Source organism: Bombus vancouverensis, chromosome 9 (genome assembly GCF_051014615.1).
Source record: "Bombus vancouverensis nearcticus chromosome 9, iyBomVanc1_principal, whole genome shotgun sequence".
Taxonomy (NCBI): domain Eukaryota; kingdom Metazoa; phylum Arthropoda; class Insecta; order Hymenoptera; family Apidae; genus Bombus; species Bombus vancouverensis.
In genome coordinates this window covers 11,489,981-11,507,755 of record NC_134919.1, presented here as the reverse complement: position 1 = coordinate 11,507,755, position 17,775 = coordinate 11,489,981, and the positions used below count along the sequence as shown (strand labels likewise).

At 36.7% G+C, this 17,775-nt stretch overlaps 1 protein-coding gene across 1 annotated transcript in view; it reads right to left on the bottom strand.

Moving 5' to 3' along the window:
* Window positions 1-1,735: 1,735 nt before the first annotated feature.
* Window positions 1,736-17,775, bottom strand: part of LOC117163693 (uncharacterized) — a 50,911-nt gene continuing 34,871 nt past the window's right edge. The window contains exons 2-5 of the mRNA XM_033346222.2: window positions 9,710-9,768; window positions 9,172-9,245; window positions 5,625-7,415; window positions 1,736-5,061 (exon numbers count right to left, since the gene is read on the bottom strand). Of these exons, the coding sequence (XP_033202113.1) occupies window positions 2,866-5,061; window positions 5,625-7,415; window positions 9,172-9,245; window positions 9,710-9,755 (4,107 nt within the window). The 5' untranslated portion in view covers window positions 9,756-9,768 and the 3' untranslated portion in view covers window positions 1,736-2,865. The remainder of the gene's footprint in view (window positions 5,062-5,624; window positions 7,416-9,171; window positions 9,246-9,709; window positions 9,769-17,775) is intronic.

Here is a 17,775-nt window from a genome sequence, read left to right as displayed (position 1 = left end):
GCGTTGCGCGCGTAATAGATGTGTAATGTACGGCCTGTGCATAATTCTAAATTAGGTACAATCAAAGTAATCTTCGTAGGCCTATACACCTATTATATATATATATATACACACGTAATACGTTATTAATGAGTATTCGTATGTAATCAATGCGGACTATGTAAGGAAATAATAATTCGATTAACGCGTTCCTCTTCGTGGCGAAGAGACGCTTATTATAATAAAGATACATATGTATATTGTATGCACGTAGCCGGGTAAAGTACTATTTTGTCTTCGTCAGAGTGTGATAGAAAATTAATGTGATGGGCGACCGTGCTGTGCTTCGTGTGATCCCTCACCCCCTCAAACCCCACACTTTAAAAGGTGTCCTCATTTACTTAATTACATAGCGAAAGGGAGCTTTTACTCAAACTAGTATTTTACTCGACCGTCAATGGCTGCTCATGTTACCGATTGAAACGGACTGATATATTCATAAATGGATCATTAAACGGATTTGTGAATGGAATCTGGAACATTAATGCCGTGTTATCTGAGTACGTTTCGACTTGTGACCTAACACGTTGCATTCCCTCGCTCGACGACGTAAACGTATAATGTAAATAACGAGATATTTTATGTACTCTATATTTATTGTATATATATATATAATATATTTACAGTGTACACATGGAGTTGCTTAATTAATATATAAATAACACGATACACCGACCTTATTCGTTATTTCACTGTTCCGCGTAGAAACGGACACATCGACGTTGTTTGCCGCGATTTTTATTACGACGCAGAAGAGGATAATTTTTTGAAAGGCAGATCGAAGTAAGTGGAAAATATACGGCAGGAAATATCATTTTCTTGAATCTATTGTTTAAGGGAGAAACGAATTGAATGGTACCGTACGAAGCATGGAATTCCACTTGTTGACGAAAGAGGATCGTTAAATTCTTCTTTGGTGCATTTCTTTTTTCACACGAACAATGTTCTATTGTATTCGTAGAATTTCTCTCTCCTCTTTTACATCTCTGTATATTGATTCTACTACGTTATTTTCCATTTACTTCGATACCGAAAATTACATCCCCCTCTGTAATATTATACGTATAATATAATTTAATATAATTTCATGTATCTATTAATATTAACATTGTTATCAACATTAAGGACGGTCCAATGCTATTTTCAGCAGCGTCAATGTATCCATAACGTAACATATACGGTGTTAAATAACATTCAGCGTCGAGCATCGAATTAGCTTGGAACAAGAATAGACGTTCTAAGTTACTGATATTTACAGAAACATCCCGTTAGCATCCGTTATTTTATCATCTTACTTAAGTAACAATATTATATCGCACGCCATCGTTAAAAATAAGGGATGCTTCAGCGCGATAATCGAACGAGATTCAATGGTCACGTGGCGCGTGTGATTTTAAATAAATAATTTATACATCTAGATTAAGGTGAAGATAATTTTAATTAAACCTAATCGAGTGCACGTGCATTTGGTATGTTTTTTCCACGAAGTTACTAATCCGATGGTAAAACGAATGTTCATCACAGGATATCTAATAAAATTGATCTAACGATATTCCTATGCATATTGTACGTATTGCATTCCCATAAATTTGTCCAACTTATTTCACTCTTAGAATGATCGTTATCTTCATTCAGAATCAAACAAATCGATCTAGTAATATTTATGTGAATATTCTATATATTGCATTCTTTAGAATTTTTCTTTTTTAGTTTCTTTTTTTCTACATCCGCAGAAGAATCGTTATTTTCCAACCGTTAGTTTTCAAACGAAGGATTTTTATTTTTTACGATTTAATAACATTTCTATAAATGTTCTTTGTATTTTCCATTTTCCCAATTTCTTTTACACAACGCAAGAAATGATGTATGAAAGTAAAGGAGATCGTGGACATGATGTCTCTGCGAAAATTAATTCTTTCTCGTAAAATGAATTACATATAGATCGAAAGTATAAAATAAAGAAAGAGGAAGAGGAGATGGTAGAAATATAAACGAGAAAGATATCAAGAAAGTCCTTGAAATTCATTCTTGAAAGACACAATTCAGCAATGCAAAGTAACTGAGAAATATTCTGAAACAAATATTATATTCATACATCGTTGACTTTTAATGGGCCAATAAAGAGAGAGAGAGAGAGAGAGAGAGAGAGAGAGAGAGAGAGAGTCCAAACTCCTCTATTAACGATTATAGAGCTTGATAAAGTTTGAACGTATAAAATAGATAATGATCACCATATCTTTCGAATACGATGTACTAAAGCTATTAATATGTTTTCTTCGAAATTTATGTCTCATAATAAACCATATATCTTTTATAGAATTTCCATCAAGAAATTTATATAAGAATAATATTCAAGCCTCTAATTGGTCAATGTGAGTTTATAAAAATGTGAGTCGAATAAAGTTATGTTGAATAACGAATCTCTGTCGAGAAAATGAAACTCATTAACTACAAACATGCTAATTTTTTTAGATACACCTTGGATCTATATAAAAGCTTTTTACGAAAAGAATGAATCTAGAAATCTAGAAAGTCTAAGTGAGTGACTTTCATCTTTTGTTATACTTAATATAGCATTCTTTCCTTAAATAAATTAATCTCACCATCACCTTCCTTAAATAAAGAAATCACCATTCAATCGCCTTTTAACTCAAATTAATACCTCGATTAATTTCCACAAAGAAATGTTACGTCCACGATCACGTATTGTAGACTGTGAAACACTCGAAGTTCCTCTAAAAATGGTACTCTAAAGAGCTACCATCATCGACCTTCTCGATTAAGAAAAAGATCTCTTGAAAGGATAAAAAGCTCTAAAGTGTTCACTTAGCTCTTCTTCGACAATTCCTGGAAGAAGGCCTCGATAGGGAGAGTCGGCTCGTCCGTGGGGATTTTGAAGTGCGAGGTGATGACTCTGCTTTCTGGGGACACGGCCTTGAACATTCCAGGTTTGTCGTAAAGAGCAGAAGCAGAACTGGTCAGGTCCGCCACGCTTTGCGACGCTTTCGCAAACAATTCTTCCTCTTCCGATCGAACTTCGAACGCTGTCGTAGCTTCCGTGCTTTTATTGTCGTTTGGTATCGTGGTTTCCTCTGTCTTCGTCGTAAAATGTTGCTCGGTGATACTAGTTTCTTTCAGTTGACTTTCGTCTACACTTTTGTCAGTACTGGTATGAACCGGTCCTACAGGCTTCTCATTTTCAGGGTGAAAACTCAGTCCAGTTTCACTTTCTTCCGCTTCGTTCACCTCTTCGTCCACGTTCGATCTCATCGGAACGTTCGTGGGAGCTGGTTCTTCCTTTTCAACGGGGATCTCGTTAGCAGCCACTTTGGTGGTGCCAGTGGTTGTGACCGACGAATAGAAACTGGTTTCTTCCGCGGCCATTTCAGTGGCTTCCGTTTCTTTTCTATCCGTGTACGCTACGGTCGAACTCTCCCTCTGCGTCGACAGTCTGCTTTTCATCACAGGTCGTCGTCGAACCGACGAAGAAAATACGTTCTCGGCTCTAACTGTGCTTGGCTTCGACTGAGAGTCACTCTCGTAATGATTTTGGGATCTATTGGGGCTACTGGTGGTTCCTGAGATTCTGCTTCTGTACACGTTACCGTTGATGGGTCTTCTCTTTGGCACAAAACGGTTGGTTCTTTCGGTCGTCGAAGAAGCTGTATCTTCAGCCACCAACTCTTGATCTTTCACCACTGGAGGATTCGGCGAAGATGTCCTATAGTTTACCCTCGAGACGTACTTGTATCTCCCTGTCGTCTCCCTTGCTCCTTCTATGTTCTGCTGCTGACTTTGTTGACTCTTCAGACTAGAACCTCTTTGCTTCGTGTGTGGCGCTGGCGTTGCAGACGGCTCCGTGCTCGAAATTTGAGCTAATCTGCTCTTGTAATCCATCCGGCTCTTGTAGTCCTTGATGCTAAAGCGCGGCCTGGTCGTGTTCCCGTACCTGATCGGCCGGATCTTGTGGGATCTGCTCGTAGAGGAGCTTAAGGGTGGCGCTTGCGTGCTCGATTGCACCGTGGATGTCGTCGTTGAGGCGATCGTGGTGACGCTGGGGCTTGTACTTGGGCTTGTACTTATACTTGCGCTGGTGGATAACACCGTCGCTCGATCGAAGTAATTACCCTCTGTTTTGATAAACAAATCCTCTAGGGGAATATTCGTGGCCACATCTAAACCCTGTTGCGGTTTATAACTTTCGTTGTTTGGATCTTCTTCTGGTCTTGCCTTTGTCGGTTCAGTGTAATATTCTAGCGGTATGGTCTGCGTAGTATCCTCCACTGTCGCGAATTTTGGAGACGTATAATCGAATTGTTGATTAGGTTGATTGGTCACGAAACGAGTAGTGTATTCGTTATAGGGTTGAATGGATTCAGTTGGATTCTTGTACGTGTTTAGAGGAGTGTGCACGATCTCTGTGACGATCTCAGCTTCGAAGGGTTCGCCTGGGTTCACCCTGTTTCTATGACCAGGCCGTTTTCTGATATTAGCTTTCTTCTCGGCTATTGTATCTTCAAAAGCAGATTGCGTAGGTTTGATTCGTTTTCGTTTTGTAGCGTCTACGTGATGTATCGCTTCTTCCTGTTTTTCGTACTTCAGGAAGTCCTCTGCAGATGGTACAGTGACAGGTTCAGAAGTAGTGGTCGTTGGTCTTCTTCGACGTATTGGAGAACCTGGTCTTCGAGTCCTGGGTTTCTGCGTGCTCACTGTCGCCAGAGTCACAGTTTCTGGCGTGGTTCTGGTGGTCGTCTGTATAGGCACTTCCTCAACGTGCAACGTCACCGGAGCAGAGGTTTCTGGAACTTGGATCGGAGCTTCCGTTGGCGTTGGCTCGTACGACGTGGTACTCGGTTTTCGTCGCCTATAGTGTTCGCGCGATGGCTTGTGCGGTCTTTGAGGCCGTATATCAGTCTGCTGTTCTCGATAATTCACTTGCTCTTGCTGATTCTGCGAATGATCCTGATACTGTTGGCCCTGGCCAGTGGGGCGCTCCGAGAACACGTAGTCGGGCTGGGTTACCTGCAATGGAATTTTAAAAGTTTGTTAGAAAATTTGAGAAACGTGGTTAAGACCTATGTGTAGCTTTGATCTTGCGATTAGTTAATTGTATTTGGCAAGAGTTTTGTTATTATTCGATTCAAACTCAATTCCATTAAATCATTTGAAACGTAGTATTTTAGAATCTTTATTACAATGCTCATTAATTAATTCTAAAAGTCCCTCTTCCCTAAATAAAGAACTATTAAAAAGATCATTAAATAACTTTTTAATACAAAAAACCCTACTTCCATCCCAAGCAAATTCCAAACTAAGAAAAACTCTAAACAAATGTCTAGTGGTTTTAGCACGAACTATACGAGAAACCGTATTTCGTAGCACAATAAAATTAATTCCGAAAGTTTCCTACGATATAAGAAACCTGCTTCATTGCGCATTTCCCCGAAGCTGTTCTTGTCCAAACAATACCCAACCTGTCCCCCAATCTCGTAAGTAAAGCCGTGGAGAATTAACTGTCGGTTTCCGGGAGTTCCGCAGTAGCCAAATATTTTATAAAGCACTCTTTCCACGGGAACAAATACTACCTGAGACTGTTGAACTTTTGGCTGCTCGCCAAGGCTGCTCTGCTCGGTAATCACCGCGGTCAGGTCTGTGGTAACCTTCGGGATCTCGTATCCTGCCAACTGGATCGCGTAAGGCGATTGTTCCTCCGTGACTTTCGCCAATTCCTGCGTCTGATTCCTCGCGGATTCCACAGCCAGCCTAGCCTCTTCCTCTTCCTTTTGCTGCTCCAACAGCTGCCTCAATTCCTCTTGCCTCTTCTTCAATTCCTCTTGCTGTTGCTTCTCGATCTCCAATTGCTGTTGCCTCTCCTGTTCAGCCAATCTTTGCCGATCTCTTTGCAGCAGTTGCTGTTGGATCAAATATTGTTGTTCGTTGAAATGTTTCAGTGAAATACTTTCTGGAGTCTCGTATTCCGTCTCTCCGCTTTCTGGTCGAATATCGATCGGCAAAACAGAAGTCTGGAACTGTGGCTGCTGAGATTGAGGGCCGATGAACACTACCTTTGGTGCCTGTGGGATCTGGTTAGACACTATAGGCTCTTGGTTGAACTTTGACGGAGGATTCAATCGAGGTAGAACCTCATTTATGTCGGACGTTTGATACTTGTTCTTCGGAATTGGCCATGAAGAGGGTGGTGGAGTTAGATCCTGAGCTTCTGACACATAGTAGGTATTACCAACACCCGCTGTCGGCAGCAGTTCACTTTGTATTCCGCTCTCTATTTGCTTACTCGTATTACTTTGACTTGGTCTCTTGTAATCCTGTACAGCATCTCTGTTTTGTTGTTGGAATTTACTCGATTCCTGCGTACGAGGAGTAGTGGGTGCGGGAGTAGAAGATGAATACACATCAGGAGGAAGTAGAGTTTCGTAAGGCAACGAAGGTCTAAAGTTGAACGGATTGTAGACAGAAGGTGGAGTGATGTAACTAATTTCGTGGCTTTCGTGAACCAGGAACGCAGGATCTCTCTCGAACGACGTCTTGAAAGAATGAGAAGGATGGTTCACTTGGCTGAAAAAGTTCCCTGTACTAGCTGGGTTAATAACGTGATCGTTGTGAGTCTGTCCAGGATACTTGTCATGATTCTGTCTGTGATCGTAATCTGATAGTCGTTTATCCTTTCCAAAATCGTTGGCCGGCGCTGTACCAGGTGGTTGGAAATATGGCTTCGCGTTGTTGGACACCTTTAGAGATTCAAAGGGCTTCACGTGATACCTGGGTGGTTGCAGCAACTGAGGGACGTAAGGTTCAGCGTAATGTCTATTTTTCGTGGGTGCAGATGGTGAAGACGGAGAATTCGTGGTGGAGGTATATCCTTTAATAAAATACGTGGCAGCCTTTATTGGATCCGGAGGCTGATGCACTGGCGGGCCAAATTGTGGCTGTCGCAAGTACGTCGAGCTGTCTCGTAAAATGGGCTTCCGGTGTTGGTCCAGGTCGAAACGGTACGCGTCTTTCGGCGGAGGTATCAGAAACGTGTACTCCCGCGTCTCAGAAGCGACATGTTTATTAGGATGATTGTGGTTAGATTGAGCTTCGCCGCGTGCTTTCGCGGCAGCATGACCGAGGACCGTGAAGCTGCCTAGTATACTAGGCGGATTGTAGTCGTGATAGGAAGATGGTTTACCCTTCCGTTGAGGTTTCAGTTTTTCAGAGGCGGCCATGTGTTCTTGAAGCTTGCCTAGAACTGGATGAAGAGGACCATTCCGCTCGAGGTTGCTGGATGGGGAAACGTTCGTTCCGATCGTCTCCTCGTAGCCGTTCGTCAACGGCCGCCAGCCGTTTGCAATCATCGATGATCGCGTTGGTGGCTGTGAAGTGAAGTTAGAGGAGTAGTGTGTTGGATTTATTGGATTTAACTAGCGGATGAAATGTAGCGAGGTTGTGAAGCGTTAAATGGAATGATAGAGCCTTTATGTGTTATCTGAATATCATTCGTGTAAATATGATTATTGGAAAATTTAAGAATGACTTTTTGTGAACAAGATCGAGAAACAAGAATAGGAAACAATTTCTTTCGTTCTTATTCACAAGCTTTGGGTTTTTGTTAATGTCAATGATCACAACGTAGTTTAAAAACAATAATCACATTCTTTTGACACCCTGTATAGTAGAATTTACGGATATTGACTGTTCGAGGCTGAGATTAATTCCTATCATGATTGACTGTTTTGGTCGTCATGTTTCCAAACGCCTTACTCCGCTTAGTTATCTCAAGGGTGTAATTGAGATAAATTTTCTCCGTCACAATAGATCTTATGGAAGTCAAGTAACTCCACGTGACTAGCGTTAAATCGCTAGTTAGAAAGCAATTTTGATATGTCAATATCCATGAATTCTATAATATAATTTTACTATAGTTCTTACAGTCTTAACTGGCATTTTGATTACCTATCTTTCAGGCTTTTATTAAATTGTTTATCAAATATTTGAAATAAATTAATTTAAACGTCAAAATGATTTTACAATTTCGTTGTATCTCATTCACCAATTGTATTGTACACGGCTCGATTTCAGTCTAATTATGTTTAGTTTCCATGAATATTTCGCGAAAATGTTTGTAATTTTTGATACGATAATTAGATATTTTGTAAAAGCCATTGTAGTGTTATTTTATCTTAATCGAATGTCCTGTGAATTGAAGTTTTGTTTTATAAATTGATTAATTGATGTATTGGTGTTTAAGTAAATTTAGTTGATGTTTCACGTTAGACATTCAAACACACTAGTGACTAAACTTTGTCTTATAAACTGTTATAGTGATAAAATAGATTGTCATAGTGATAAAACGTTGAGTCGACAAGAGAATAACATCAATTTTTTAAATATTCAGCACTCGACTTAATATTACAACGAAGGATTCTTTGTAACAATTTTTTGTATAAGCAAAGAATCGATTAAAGAAATTGGATAAATATTAGCTAAAAATTTACGTCATCTTTGCAGCCAACGAAGAGTCGTTTAGTGTACATAACTTGACTGTTATGGATCGTGTGCAGTGTGCATTAGATTAAAACAGTTTCGAAGTTAAACGTTTTAGGAGTTTCAACAAAAAGGGTCACTGTTTACATAACTCAGTTCTTGTACATGAAAAAGGAGAAGTTCTTCCCCTTGCATTATGTGCAGTCGAAAGATTGATGCCTTCTACTAATAGCTTGTAAACGTAAACATTTTATAGAAATTATAAATTATTGTTGATACTCTATATCTAATGAATAAAAAAATCAGGATACCTAATATTACAAAGGTTTTACTCAATTTATCAATAAAGCTTATTGATACTGTAAAATTTCATAGGATGATTTTTACCTTTGAAACAAAAGAGTTTTTATGAAACTCATCCTGTTACTTCCAGTTCATAAAAAACCGACATTATTTCTCATCAACTCAACAGAAATGAAAAGTGTTTTAATAAAAAAGAGAAGTTCTCTTCCTGTGTGTACTTTCTTCGTTTAAATAACATAATTTATTCGTTAACACTGGTAAAAATAAACAAATCGAGGCAACGATGCTTGCACACACGCAAGAACAATTAATTGCCGCAACTCGATTACGGTATCTACTTACAGGTTTGTTATCGGAACGGTCTATCGATACGGTGATTGCGCCGATGCAGGTAAAGAGGCCCATCGCGAGGACACCTGTGAGTATTTTGTATATCACGCAGATGGAGAAAATGTTAATTATATTTTTAAAAAAATTCACGAAGAAAGAACGTAAGTAAGCAATTAATCCAAGAAGTAGATACATTAAAATAGAACAAAAAAGACAAAGAAAGGCTTTACGTTAGGCTTGGACAAAATAAAGATAAAGAATAATAATGAAATAGTGAATTATAATATAAGTAGTTTGAAGTAATAAACCATAATAGATAATTATTATAAAAATGAAAAATTATTTAACTTGATAACTAAATGAAATAATTCGAAGCGAGATCGCTTCAAGGAATAATTTTATTCAAATAAATTAATTCGAAATTATTTTCAAATAACATCTAGTCGAATCAAACGATAATCTCGTGTCTAATATCAAAATTAATTTCTAATCAGGTTATATTCATTTTTCGAATACGTTTTCGAAACGCGTCCAAGTTTGATCTACTTACAATTCAACGTTAGTGTCGACCGCATCGTGACAGACCATGGGACCATTTACACGAGCGTTCTGCGAAAGAAAAAAAATGTTCGATCGTTAGGCAAATTCACGTCGTTCTCGTTATATCGCAAATTGCTCGATTACGAAAGTAGAGATCAAAGTATATCGAATATAACGAGTATAGCTCTCGATTGTCGGAATACGAGGACAGGAAAAGTGTAGCGTGATGCAGAGAAAGGAAGTATAGAAAGCCGTTGTTGCATCTATCGCGGCTGTTTCCGCTGCTATTTTGTCATTTCTCTTTGAATCAAGGTAACAGTGAAACTCGCGAGAAGACGGAAGAATTTCACTGCACTTTGTTTTTACGGGCTGGTCGTAATATCCAGAAATTTCCACTTGATGCTGCACGAGCTTCCATCCTCGTGTGAAACCGGAAACGAACGAGTTTCCAACGATCGTCGATGTAGAGGGCACTCGTTGTCTTGGGCGAGTTATTGAAACTTCTAGCGATTTCAGTTTCTTGGAAGTTTGAGATTCGAGCGCAAGAAATTCTTGTTCGAAGAATATTTTCTCCGACAGCTAGAAATTTTCTGATTATTTTGAGAAACGTGTGTTTTAAAATTCATGTCTGCGGAGTTGAAGCAACCGTTCGATCACTCGATGTTCCTAATTTTGCGAAATGCGCGTTTAATGTAACGAGCTGTCATTTCTCCGTGAAATCGAACTTATTGAGCGATCATGTTGGTCGACAAATGATCGACAAATTTTTGGTCATTGTATGCTCTCGAATATTTTGCAATTCTCTTGTTCTTACTATTATCGATGGGCTAGGGATTATAGTGGAATGAAACTAGGCAGAGCAATTGTAATTTTCAATTTCCACCTTTCCAATTTTCATTTGTGCACGAAATCGAAAACGAACGATCGTTGGTAATTAGCAGACTTATTGAAGAAAATTACCGAAGTTCTTCGCAGCTGATATTTATTAGAAATTAATCGATGGAAGGAAATTGTAGGTCGGAGAATATTTCTTCTGATATTTTTCAATTTTCTCACTATTTTAATCCATGAACTAGAATTCACGTGTTTCCTGCTTGAGCAAAGTTAACCTCTAACCTTATAACGTCGAGCCATATTTCTAGCGTGGATTGTTCCACTCCAATTCTAGAAAAGTGTTATATTTAGGGTATAATTTAATTCAACTTCAATTTTCATTCCTCGGATGGAGAATCGCTAAACGGAAATTATCCAGTTTATGTAAATATAAATATTTTATCAGTTCGTATTTAATATAGTGTCCAGCAGAAAATTGTAATCGTCGATTTACTACTAGAAAAATCGTAATGTCAACAAGTCCTCCGCTTAACGAATTATTGAAATAAATTTTAATGATAATTCCAGTCAAGTTGAGTCACTCAGTTATTCAGTTATGCAAATTATTGAGTTACAAGTCCAGTTATACTATAATATAACTACTGCAATGAAGTTACAAATGATTAATGAAAATTTCAGGAACATTTTAAGGGAAGTTAAATTTTAACGAGTTTAACAGCCGAGTCGTAAGTTCGTTAATTTGTCAACATTACGGTAATGGCAACCGCTATTCATCGATTTATTCGTAATGGACTGTTAGGAATAGATCAATTAACTTATTTGCCAGCAGTATACGATCAACCAGCAGTCGCTGATTGTACAGGAAAGTTCCAAGGGCGTGAGTATGAGGAATGAATTAATCGCTTCGAAAAACTCGACTTTCTCTCATTAATTTTCTAGGTCCGAACTATGGCGTAAGTACTGGTACACTTTTCACGCGGAGGGCAAGTGAAAAGTGTTTGTAGAACTGGCTTCTAATGGACGTAGTATTTCTAATCAGCGTTCTTAAGACGCATTCCAGACGAGACAGTTAACAGCTCTGTTTCCTAAACGAGTTAATGTAACATTTCATATAGGTGCACGTGTATATGTCAACCGGTTGTGTTCAACCGAATCAATCAGTTGATAGATTTTAAATTAAAATAGTAGAATTTGCCTACGTATCAGTAAACTGTACGTGGAATTCACGCAATCGAGTAGCAATTAATAAATACAGCTGCAATAAATACATATTTATTTATATAGAATTCTACCGTAACAAACAAACGAATGAAATGAATATTTAATTCTTCGGTAGTTAGACACCCACGCAGAAATTTGCACTAAGAAGAGAGAAACAATTTTCCACGTGCGTTCCATATGAGGCGACTGCATTTACTCGAGTGCTAATTAAAGTTTTATTTCAACAAATAATATAAATCTCTGCTACGATAAACAATCAAATAAAATGAACATTTCACTTTTTCCCGTGCTACGAACTTCCTACGCATCAGAACTAAAAATCGGAAACATCTTTGTCTGGTGCTCTCTATGTCTACTGTTTGTATTTAATTAAATGTTCGTTAAAATTTCATACCATTATCAGTAGCATAAATGTTTCAGAATTCTACAATAATAAATAAACAGATATAAAGCAAATATCACAGTGTAATTTTCCTGTTCATCTGCATAAAGAAGAAAAGGAAGCATCATTTCCTGGTGCAGCCTATACGAGATACATTTAATCTGGCAAATAAACAATTAAAATAACCGAGTAACTAATATTCTTGCTCGGTAAACAAGTTAATTCTATATAAATCAAAATTCTACTATAATTTCACTTTCCAACGTTAGCATTAAACATTTCCCTTGCATCATAATTAAAAAAAAGACAAAGCTTTTGCCTTGTGTGCCTATGTGCATCGAGCGTCTGCATTTAATCAAACGTTCTATTAATTCTATTAATAGGCGAAAAGATAAACCGAAATACTTCACTTTTTGGCAGATACAAATTTTCCTCGTAAGAGGGCCGAAAAATCTACTTTGCCTGATGCATCCCATATCGGGTGTCTGTTCTATCCGAAAGTTACGTTTTCGCTCAAGTACTGGGCAAACAATGGCCGCGGCCATTACGCAATTGCGTTTCTACTCTTCCGCCGCTTATCAACGTTCGAGTTTTCTTTCTTTTTTGTGGCTGAAATATCGTCGAATAACGAATCGAATGTTCGCAGCCTGCCTATGCACGCGTTTCCGCGTCTGCGCGAGTTTTATGGGGGTGATCAGGTGCTGCCCCCTACGCGGTGAAAATTGCCGTCAAATCGGAAAATCAATAGAGCAGGTGCATTTAAATTTCACACAGATTCCCCAGTTGAATTAATTACCAGCATTAGCCTGCCCCTGGGGCTCGGTGCAACCTCTCCGGCCAACTTTCCGAACGGCTTCCGACCGTGCAATTGCGCGCGTTATTTGAATTACCCACAGGTTACCAGCTGCAATTGCAACGCGCGAAATAACCGGTCGGATCACGTAGCTGGACGGTCCACTGCACCGAATGAGAGTATCACAGAAAGAAATGTTCCAACTGCGCGTTTGGTGAATATCTAATTTAGAGTTCAGTTTTACTGGTCGTTTCGTGTAATTGGACCGCGGCAGCTTCAGTTTCTCTTCCTTTGAACTCAAACGTTCCGCGAATTAGATCGTCAATTTGTAGGTATTTATGGGAATTGCGGATGTGGAGAAACGCATCGAACGCGTGTGTCATAATATGTAAATATGTTGAAGATATTCAAAACAAATTAGGTATTCTAATATTTAGAATGTGAAACGAATCTGTATCCATGTAGGTTTCACTTCTTTAATTGTTCAGTGAAATACGAATTTTGCATGAAACCAGGTATATCAGGTATATGGCGAAACCCAAATTCTCGAATTCTCAGTTTTCAGTTCTCCATATACGAAATTTTGATGTAGGATAGATACAATTTCTCAACAAAGTTGCTAGATACATTTTTTTTTCCTTTTTTTAAACTGAGAGAAAAGTCGGGACAATGATAATATTGGGAAATTTCAAGTGAGTGATTAAAGAGGTTCGAATGTATGGAAATTGGTAGAAATACAGTGTACATTTATCATTATCAAGCCTCGCTGCTTCTTGTTGAGATAAATTGAGCATTTTGTTGTAAATTATTGAGCGTGTGTATGTGTGTTTTATTGAGCGCTTATTGAGACAAGTGCTCGGGTGGAATAGTAATAAGCGAAAATTGAATGGCTGATTAAATGGCTTTGGACGTGTGTGAACTAATTGTCATGGAATTCACCTTTATCACTTTTTGGAGCTTTACTGCAGTTTCCGATAGATTTTACTGGAACATGCAGTGCAAAATTTTCTGATGGCTTTCTTCAAATCTTTTTTAGTCTCAGGGTCTAGGTGTAATTTGTATGTACAATTACATTCTGTAGATAACGAATTAAAATTAGTAAAAATTATTGTTTAAAAATGATTGTTCAATTTGATACAGTAAACTAGAGTAAAGATAACAATATTACAATATACATCATATCATGATTAATTAATTACATGTTCAAAGAACTTTTTAGCAGCGTATATTAATTTTGTATTACAAAACAAATACTAGTTTATAATGACGTCACATAGTAATATCTATATTATTGGCACGGCCTATTCTATATGCGGGTGTTTTATTATAATATTTTAACAATACATGTTTGCTTATAATTAATTATAGATGTAATCAATCATTATATAGTCATATTATATTATGCTAATATAACAAATTACATATATATACCGTGTATACGATACACATAATAACAATAATAATGGATATTCATGACAGATGAGAAAATTTAATTTGCCTTAGTATTATATATCGTAACTGCAGTTGCATGATAATGAATATTGGAATAAATTTATTAACAATCAATTAGTATTTAACCATGTCTAGATGATGATACTATAAAAAACATTTCCTGGTTTTATCAAATTATTCCATCGTGCACTTATTAATAATTGTTGACTTAGGTTAATAATATGAATGTAATTTTTAATTCATTTTAAAATATATTCAGAGTCGAAAGTTTTCATCGTGAAATTTTCAACTGAATTTTGAAGGGAATAGAGGAAACGTGCCATAAAAGTTTTCGTACTATTTTGGAATATGACTTTCCGTTCGATTCCCAAAAAATGTTTTTTCGCCAAGAGAAATATTTCTCACACTGAAGAGAAGTCGGGAAAAATACTCGTATTTTCCTGTTATCTTGACGAAACTTTTAATGGAACGCCTAATTCAATGTATCTCATTTCTATGGTACATACACGCATCACGATATTTCTTTGGAAATATCGTCACGTTGACAAATTTCGTAAAATTATTGTAACGCTTTCAGGTAAGGAAAAAAATAAGAAAATGGAGAAGTTACACAATCGAAAAATTGAAATGAAACGAATATTGGGTGAACTTTAAAATTTTAATAAATTTTCCAAATTCGATAGTATCATACATCGATGCATTGACGTTTGATGACAATCCAATTAATGGTTAGTAACTGTTGGTAGATCGAAATATATGTATTTATGATGTAAAATTCTTAAGTTATAAATCTGTAACTCTATAAATTCATATTGTCCTCTAAACTGAACAACTACAAAAATAATTTTGTGCTTCGTTACGCTTGTCTGCATTCTTGGGACTCGCCTCTTAACGATACGTTAAACGTGGATTCTGGCTTCATAGCTTTTGGCTTGGTTTCAATATAAAGAAGAAAAAAAAGCTTTTTTGTAACTCTACGTGAAGTGTGAGAATGAAAATTTGTGAATTAAATTATCTGAATAAAAAGTATACATATATTGCAGTAATACCTTTGAAAAACGTATTGTTAAATTCGGAAATAATAAAGTTAGGATAGTACCGATATATTTTTGTAAGAATATTCGTAAAGAAGAAAAGGTGATTTTCTGTTTCAAAGGTCTTGAGATTATTATTATTCTTCGTAATAATTTGATATAAAAATTTATTACATTTGTAATGCCAGGCTCGAACACTAATTTATGTTACTTTTAAACATGAAATATTTATACATATGTTATTAAATCGCATTTGTTTAAGATATTTAGGACTCCAAAGTAATTTAATATGGCAGAACTTATTTTTAGATCGAAGAATTTACAGTATTCGCAAAGATTAGAAATGATTTATGCAGAAATACGCACAGGTCTTACAATTGAAGAATTTAGTATATTTCTAAAGTAAAGTCGAAAGTGATTTATGTTGCTTTTAAACGTGGAATATTTCTATAGAAATTGAACTGGCAGACTTTTTTATTTTTTTAAGCTATTTCAAGTATTCTGACATGGAAATTTACCTTGAAATTGGGGGGCGGCCGGATTCATCATATCCACAAAACGTACCAGATTGAAAGTGATTTATGTCACATTTAAATATGAGATATTTGAATATAAATTAAATAAAATTTATTGTAAATGTCCTTTTCAAATTATAATTAAAGGTATAAAAGAGAGAATCGTCCGAAAAAATTCAATCATCAAATTACCCTAATTTCAGGATAACTATCTATACTGTTTATAGTATGTACAGTTTGTTGCTTTCAGCAACAAATACGTACAGTGGTGTGAACAAGTTTCCAGAACTTCTCTTCGTGTTATAATAAGTAAAGATACATACATACTATATATATATACCATGAACTGTAGATCTCCCCAAGGTATATAATAATATATATAATATAATATAATAACATACCTATGATAAATTGTAATGTTTCGTCATTTTTTTCTTTTTGAGAAATTACTAAATATTATATTCGTATTTTTTTCTGTTTTTCATCAGGTTAGGTATATTTCGTATTTTCTCAATAACAACAATAAGACTGATTTATTTTATACATGCACTGTATAGTAAAGAATCAGCGTGCATCAAAGGTCAAATAGAACTGATTGAGAGCTATCCGCTAATACGACGTCATATAATTTCCATAAAGTGTCCCACACATTGTTAACGAACCATTATGCTTTACATATATGTTTATGTAACAAGTACCTGTAATGTTTATTTAATTCAGTCAGTGGTCGCTAATAGCCTTCTACGTTGACACGACATTAAATTTATAAATAAAAAATAGGAATTATGCTTTATCTGATATTCTTCTCGAAGTTGATGAGGAGCAGAGTACATTTTACGACGAGATATATCTAGTACTTAACAATTAGTAGAATCGTGTCGATGAAGAAACCCTCTACATGTCTGAATGTTTCTTGTTTCTTTGTATATGTTGGAAGATGAAGAAAAATTCCGAAAACATTTTCACACCACTATGCATGAAGTTTCACTGAGATTCTACTTCTAAAGTTTCAAAACCCACATCTTCCCGTCTTCGTTCTAATTACTTTGTTGCGCAATGCACATGAAAGTGCTTTCGAAATGTTCAGATTAAGTTCTGTTTAGCATGTCGGTAATGTCCGAGATCCGAATGCGGTACACAAAAGCGCTGCTCCAAGTCTCATTTCGCGTTCGTGATTAGAAGACGGCGAGGAAGGAATTAAAGGGGAGTGTTCACGAGATAGGAGGTAAATAGTGAAGGGCAACAAAGCCTGGAAAATACATGGGAACGAGTTCATAACGAGTTTGCTACGCGCTTAACTGCAACGAAGGATTTAGCCTCTGAAAAAAAGGATCTCGAGCACCTCTCACCGGAATTTTTGCTACAATAATGGTTAAGTTCGTGTTGTAACGTTGCTACGAATAATACAGAAACTGCCACGTTAGTATAATAAAGTACAGAAACAGTTTTGATAAATTTTGGAGTCTTTTATACCCATAATTATGGCTTTACGTATTTTACAATTACAACCATAAATTGTGGGTTTAAAAATATCTGACAAGGTAAGAAACATTTGAGAGATTGCTTTCTTCAAATTTTGAGTATTGTATATAGTATGCCATGAGAGTTATGGGGTAAGTGATGGCGCAATAGGGTGCAGGATGAATCTGCGTGAGACAATAAGTGGAAAATATACAATAGAATTTTTCTTCAGAGGGAAATCCTATTTATTGTTAAATTTCATTAATTGAGTTTCGCTAGTTAAATTTCAAAGTGAAAATAAAGTATTTTTTCGTAGTTTTATAATTGTGGCGTCAGGTGTGTACTAAACTGGTGCCACTGGGTCACAGGTGGCCACAACAGGTT